The 7,183-nt window shown below is 33.5% G+C and overlaps 1 protein-coding gene across 1 annotated transcript; it reads left to right on the top strand.

Annotated features, from left to right (window-relative positions):
- The first annotated feature begins 2,355 nt into the window (after positions 1-2,355).
- On the top strand, positions 2,356-6,188 carry LOC115999411. The gene is made up of 4 exons (XM_031239261.1): positions 2,356-2,673; positions 2,755-2,923; positions 3,044-3,373; positions 5,950-6,188. Exons 1-4 carry the CDS (start codon positions 2,356-2,358, stop codon positions 6,186-6,188), a joined length of 1,056 nt encoding a protein of 351 aa, XP_031095121.1.
- The last annotated feature ends 995 nt before the right edge of the window (positions 6,189-7,183 follow it).

The raw sequence follows: 7,183 nt of genomic DNA, 5'->3' as shown, positions 1-7,183 counted from the left end.
CCCGACAAAGCATTTACACCCCGGCCTGAGAAGATGTAAGGAGCCCCCCTCGCTGTCATTGCCTGCTAGTGAGATTTGATCCTTGGTCATTTTTCTCAAATTTTACCTCTGTGACCAATTGAGTTGCGCATTCATTGGCAGTGACGTATTTAATATAGATTAATATGAACTCTTAAAACCATTTTAAAGACTTTAAAAGTCAGATAATATTCAATTTAGACTTTTAAAAACTCTTTAAAAGTCTATTGGTATTCCATTCGAACTTTTAAGTATTTTTAAAAGTTTGTATGTATTTGATAAGTAGTCCAAACTTTTAGAAAGTCTTTAAAAGTTTATTTGTATTTAAAATGTTATTGTTTTATAAAATCTATCAAATTACAATTTTTGTAGACTTTTTTAACGATATAAATAGTTAAAATATATCCCACAACCCCAAACTTTTAAACTTTTTCTCCCTAATTTTTTAACTTTCTCTATGATCTTTTCTCCCTAAAGACTTGAACAAAATAAACATTTCATCTATCATCCTCAAATTTTACGATATGCTTCATAATATTTGTATAAATACTTGTATATTTTAATTTTTATTCTTTCTAATATAAATTTTTATCCCTAACTTCGTTCTAAACTTCTTTATATTTTTTTTCTCCCTAAATACGAGAATAAGGCAAATATTTTCATCTATCACCATCAAATTTTACTATATATTTCATAATATTCATATAGATGCTTGTATATTTTGATTTTTATTCATTTTTATATTTATATTTGTAATGGAATTTTTTCATTGTTTTTAACAGTGGGCAAACAACAACAAGGTGTACCTTGTTACTCTTTGCAACCCCAAATTATAATTTTTTATATACTATTAATATTATATTTTTAAAATTTTTTATTTTATCCAACTAGTAAGTATATATTTAAATATTTTATTTGAACAATTTTTTTACTATAAATGTTTTTATTCAATATTGCTATGAATTTTCATTTCAAGTAGTTTTGTTTGTAGGTGCTTATTAGTACTATATAGGCTCTGTTTGGCAGAGCTTATTTAGGAGCTTATAACTTATTTTAAGCTACTAATAAGCTATAAGCTCTGTTTGGTAATGTTCCTAAAATAAGCTAGTAGCTTAAAATAGGAGCTTATTTTTTAACGTTACCTCGTTTCAAAATAAGCTAGTAGCTTCCTAACTTTTTTTTCATCTTTAACCTTATTATTTTAAAGAAATGACATCATTTACCCTTCCCAATTAAAACCCTTTTAAAGAAATGACATCATTTACCCTTCCCAATTAAAACCCTTTTCTATTCTTGTTTATTCGCAATTTTCACGCTAATCACCCTTTTCTATTCTTGTTTATTCGCAATTTTCACGCTAATCCCTTCATCTTCATTCAGTTTATTCGCAATTTTCACGCTAATCCCTTCATCTTCATTCAATCTACACAGAAGCATCACCCATCAGCCACCTCGCTCCGCAGTCTGCAACCGGCCAATCGCAATATCAACGGTCTGTAGGTATGTATATATTTATTTTGTTGTATTACTTGTATATTTTTTCTATTGCATCTCGTATATCCGTAAGCTTGTATATGATATATATTTCATTGTATTACTTGTATTACTTTGCATTATTTGGTTATATTGTACAGAAAAATTAACAAATGAAATCCAATATGCGTTGTACTCCTATTGGACAGAGCTTGATATGTTGCCATAAAACCTCCGAAAAGTGATTGTGTAAATGTCATTGTATAATCTCAACCTGGTTTGGCATGCATTGGAATGACACTCCAATGTTGACATTGTATTACCATTTATTCATTTGTTTGGTTTGTTAAATGTTTTGCCTTGTTTCTGTTTGACATTAACCGACAATCCTATTGTGATTGTGAATTAAGATTTTGAATGGTTGGACTGCGTGTATATAATATATATTTCATGTATTCCTTCATTTTATATATATATATATATATATATATATATATATATATATATATATATATATATATATATTAATGAAATCTGCAGTGTTTTTGATATAATGTAATTTGGAGAATTAAAGTAAGTTTCTGCAGTATTTGTAATCTGTAGGATTCTACCCAAGTTTTATCAATGTAACAGATATGATGAAATGGTTTTCAAGTATTCAACACCATTGTTTCCTTTTGTTTTTGTTTTTTATTTTTGATATGTATATTAAAGATATGAAATAATTTTCAAGTATTCAATCACTGTTTCCTGTTGCTCTTTTTTTTTTTTTTTAAATATTTATATTCAAGTATTCAACTACTAATGCTTGTTTAAATTGGATTATTATTATATTATTGTTGTTGTTATTTCTAAATTAGCAATATGGCTTCAACAAATGATAATATGGATGGAGAGAATTTTAAGTGGACCAATGAGTACGTGGTGGTCTTTTGTGAGATTTGTATCAAATATATTCGAAAGCATGGGCGTGGATTAATGAAATGGAAAGAAATTAAAGAAGAGTTTGAAGCTACCGCCAAACGGAAAATTTCACATAAAAGTTTAAAGAATAAGTGGAATGCTATGAAAAAAGAATGGAGAACTTGGAAGCAGCTGAAACGTGAAGAAACTGGTTTAGGGTGGGATCCTAGTACACATAAGATTAGTGGCTCTGATGAATGGTGGGAGAAAAAAATCAAGGTTAGTATTAGATTTTTAAGATTAAAACATAATTATATTTTGGTGTTGATTGTAAACTTATTCTTTTCATTTCTTTTGTAGGAGAACTCCGAGTATAAAAAATTTCGTAATAAATCCATCGATCCTGCAATGGATGATTTGTGGTCTAAATTATTTGAAGATAGCTATGCAAATGGTGAAGGTTGTGTTGCACCCACTATGGATCCTCAATTAGTGCAATCTGTGGATATTGAGGATGAAAATATAGAAAGTGAAGAAGAGAATAGGACTAGGCAAAGATTTGAAGATTTGTTATATTCTCAGGATAACCAACATTCAAGATTTGAAGATTTGTTATATTCTCAGGATAACCAACATTCTTGATTTGAAGATTTGTTATATTCTCAGGATAACCAACATTCTTCCCAATTGCATGATTTTGAGGTAGATGAGTCTTCATTTTCTTCCCAATTGCATGATTTTGAGGTAGATGAGTCTTCATTTCAGAATAATTTCATGAGTGAGGTGAACCATTGTGTTGGTAACCAATTGCGATATAGAGGGAGAAAAGGAATTCCTACTTTCAATGTCATGGCAGCGTGTGACTTTGATATGTGTTTCACTTTTATATCTGTTGGATGGGAAGGATCCGCACATGATACACGTGTATTTGTTCATGCAATTAGTACACCATCAATGAACTTTCCCAAGCCGCCACAAGGTATCATATTCGTATTACTTTAACTCTAATAAAAATCATATAATTTTATTCTTATAATTGTTTAGTGTTATATTTTTTTAGGAAGATATTATTTGGTAGATAAAGGATATCCAGATAAACAAGGATATTTGGTACCGTATCCAAGAATAAGGTATCATCAATATCAATTTGAACAAGAGCCGCCAACTAATGCTCAAGAAGCATTCAATCGTGCACATTCTTCTCTTCGAAGTTGTATTGAGAGGTCGTTTGGAGTATTGAAGAAGAGATGGAAGATACTTGCTAAAATGCCACAGTTTAGTGTGGAGACCCAATTGATGTTATTATGGCCACATTTGCCTTACATAATTATATTCGGAAGAATTCACAAGATGACATGATGTTTAATGTGCTTGAGCAGCATCCAGATTACATACCGCCCGATGAACTTCAAGATTCAAGTAGTAATACCTCCACCAACGAAAGTTTAAGTCAGACCTCTACTGAGATGAAGGAGATTCGCAACAATATTGCTACTTCATTATGGGATGCTAGATCATAATTTGCTAATAGTTTTATTTTCAAACGTTAAATTTTAATATGTAAACAAACAAATTTAAATTTTATGAAGATGCCCTTTTTAGTCTTTTTACATTTATCAACTTATCAAAAAGCTAATTTTACCAAACACTTTTAAGCATAACAGCTAGCTTAACAGCTCACCAGTTTCAGCTCCTAACTTATAGCTTTTCAGCATTCAGCTCCTTTTCAGCTTTCAGCTACCTTTTCAGCTAGGTTTGCCAAACATAGCCATAAGTGATTGACATATAATGTCTCATAGTATTATGGATAAAAATAATAAAGTTGAGAATGTTGATATAGAGGACAAACTAGAAGAAGAATTTTATTGTATACTACTGTTATGAATATTTGGATCGATATACAATTATATAAATTATAACATCGAATATTATATAGCACAATTGATGAATAAGATCCTTTTATATTTTCAGTCATCAATTAGTAAAATTAATTTTCTTTTCCCTTTTATATTTATTATTGTTTGGGCGGGAATTTCACAAAGGATGATTTTATTTTTATTAATAGTAGTAAAGATGTAGAAGTATAGATAAGTATTAGAATTATTATTATTGGTGTAAATAATAATTAATAAATTATTTTTTCTTAAAAATTACGCAAAATTTGTTTCCATTATTCTCACAATTATAATGGTTTAATAATTCTCAGAATTTGGTAAATAAAATCTTGTTTCCAATTAAACTTTATTAATTTTTTTTACCAATTAATTAATAACATTAGTTTGTGCGTGAAAGTTGAAGGAGATGATTTTACTTTTATTAATAGTATTGAAACGTGAATATAGAAACAATATTACCAATTAATAGATACTCCGTATTAGTTAATTTCTATTTTATATTTTCTTATGAAATAAACTTTATTAATTAATTGACCAATAAAATATTCAATTTATTGACTACACAAATTTGGACGGGAAAATGAAATAGAAGGATTTTACTTTTATATAAAGCATAGATTAGGATCTTTTTATATTTTTAATCAATTAATAATATTTGTTTTTCTTTTCTGATCCATTTTATCTTTACTATTGTTTGGACAGAAATTTCACAAAGGATAAATTTATTTTTATTAATAATAGTATAGATATAGAAGGTAAGTATAGATAAGTATTCGAGGACTTGGTGAGATATAATATTTAATTGATGAGGGAAAGTAAGAGAATTTTCTCTCTAGTTTAACATGATTTTCTTCCCGTTTCTTTTACTTATTTTCGGAAACTCTGAAACATGCCCTAGCCGTTAGCAGTGGCTTGCGGTGGGCTTGGAGATGCAACTGCCGCCGGGGCCTAAATCTCTGGCTCCGGACATTCTCATGGCTGAAGAAGAATAGTCACATAGGTTTGTCAAGAAAGTTAGGACATCCAAACGATCCTTCGTGGACACAGTTGCTTCCCAAACTGCTTTTAACGTGGAAGATTCTCAAGGTTCTGATGAACAAGACTAGGCTTTTGAGGAACCAGACATTGAATCTGATTCTGAACTGAAGATGCACGATGAATCCGAAGGTAGACCGTGAGTGATCATACCGAAGGACCTTAGGAAAGAATTGTGTCGTGGGTGGCGTCTTGCTCTGATCATTAAGTATTTGGGCAAGAACATCAGTTTCCATGTTCTGCAACAAAGATTTCCCTCTCTTTGGGGATTACAGGGCCGACATCATCTAATTGATATTGGCTATGGATGTTTTGTGGCTAGATTTGATAACAAAAAGGGTTATCTCCATGTCCTTATAGTCCATGGAAGATGTTTGATAACTACCTAGTAACGCAACGATGGGTTCCCAAATACAAGACCAGAACGGGCAAAACTCGCAAAGATGGCGGTTTGGGTGGGACTCCCAAACCTTCCAATGGAGTAATTTAGGGATGACATAATCAAACTCATATTAGAAAACATTGGGATGCCACTGAAATTGGATCGGACAACTCTAACGAGGGAGAGAGGCCGCTTTGCAAGAGTTGCAGTGGAAATTGATTTAGACAAGCCCCTTTGTTTCAGAAATCAGGGTCCGAAATACAGTGCAACCAGTGGAATACGAAGGGTTACATGTGGTTTGTTTTGAATGTGGAATCATCGGGCATAGAGAGGAGTGTCCTCCCATGAAGATGAAGCCTGTGGAAAACGCTAACATGGACTTGAACGCTCCGCCGATGGCTGAAAAAGAGAGAGCCCAACAATCGGAGATAGCTGCTCCACCCCCGGCTGCTGTCCCTGATAAGCCCCGCTACCACTCCTAGATGCTAGTTACCAGGAAACCTAAACCTACGAACCAAAAGAAAAACCAACGCCAACAGAAACAGTCGAGTTCTTCACCGAGTAAGAAGGGGAACCAGTTTGAGAGTCTGGCTAAGGTGGTTGAACAAGATGATGCTCACAGCAACCCATCTTCGAAAGGAAAATCGCCTGGGAAACTGGGGGGGTGGCCATGCGCGTAAGATTTCTCCTTTATCTAATCATGTCCAAAACTCCATTCCCCCTGTTCCGACTAAGATTGCCGCTAATCACATTGCTGACCGCCCCATTTCCTCCCAGAATGGGAGTGGTCGTGGCGGTATTCAGTCTGCTAGGCGGGGTAAGGGTACGGCTTCTAGAAGAGGTGGATTTTCGTCTATTGGGGAGACGTCCAGCTCATGACATGGTGCGTTTGATAATACTGGAATTTTCCACTTTGGTGATCAGCAAGCTCCCTCCAGGGAATTGACCACGTTGGACAATCATCATATGGATGTGGGGTCCTCTTCTCGTTCTAGGCTCGGGGATGGCGGTAATCAAACTTCCCTCCCCGCCCGATGTTTCCCCATGAAGATTATCTCCTGGAATTGTAGGGGCATTGTCAATGGTCGTGTGAGGAAGCATGTCAAAGAACTTCTGAGCACGACTAAAGCCGATGCTTTTTGTGTCCTCAATATTCGTTCGCCTAAGGCAGATAAAATGATCCATCTAGCCTCTAAGCTAGGTTATTATAATCATTTTATTGTGGAGCCTTTACGCTTTGCTGGTGGTCTTCTCCTTTTTTGGAAGCAAGGACACGTGGATTTAGAGATTATTAGCCACAATTCCCAAGCCATTCACACCAAAGTGAAAATCCAGCTTGAGGATTGTTTTATTACTTTTGCATATATCAAGCGTAATCTTTTAGCCAAGAACAGGTTTTGGGGCAACTGTAAGTCGTTTTCTAATGTCGTTCAGGGGCCTTGGATTGTTCTGGGTGATCTTAATGATATTGCCATCA

Source organism: Ipomoea triloba, chromosome 12 (genome assembly GCF_003576645.1).
Source record: "Ipomoea triloba cultivar NCNSP0323 chromosome 12, ASM357664v1".
Lineage (NCBI taxonomy): Eukaryota > Viridiplantae > Streptophyta > Magnoliopsida > Solanales > Convolvulaceae > Ipomoea > Ipomoea triloba.
Note: the sequence above shows the minus strand (reverse complement) of the source record. Positions and strands in the feature narration are given on the sequence as shown.

Bases quoted from the DNA above. Each gene is read 5' to 3' on its own strand.
- LOC115999411 (XM_031239261.1), top strand. From the start codon at position 2,356: ATGGCTTCAACAAATGATAATATGGATGGAGAGAATTTTAAGTGGACC. The intron at 2,674-2,754 runs GTTAGTATTAGA...TTTCTTTTGTAG, and splicing joins GGTGGGAGAAAAAAATCAAG to GAGAACTCCGAGTATAAAAA. The intron at 2,924-3,043 runs GTGAAGAAGAGA...CTTGATTTGAAG, and splicing joins TGAGGATGAAAATATAGAAA to ATTTGTTATATTCTCAGGAT.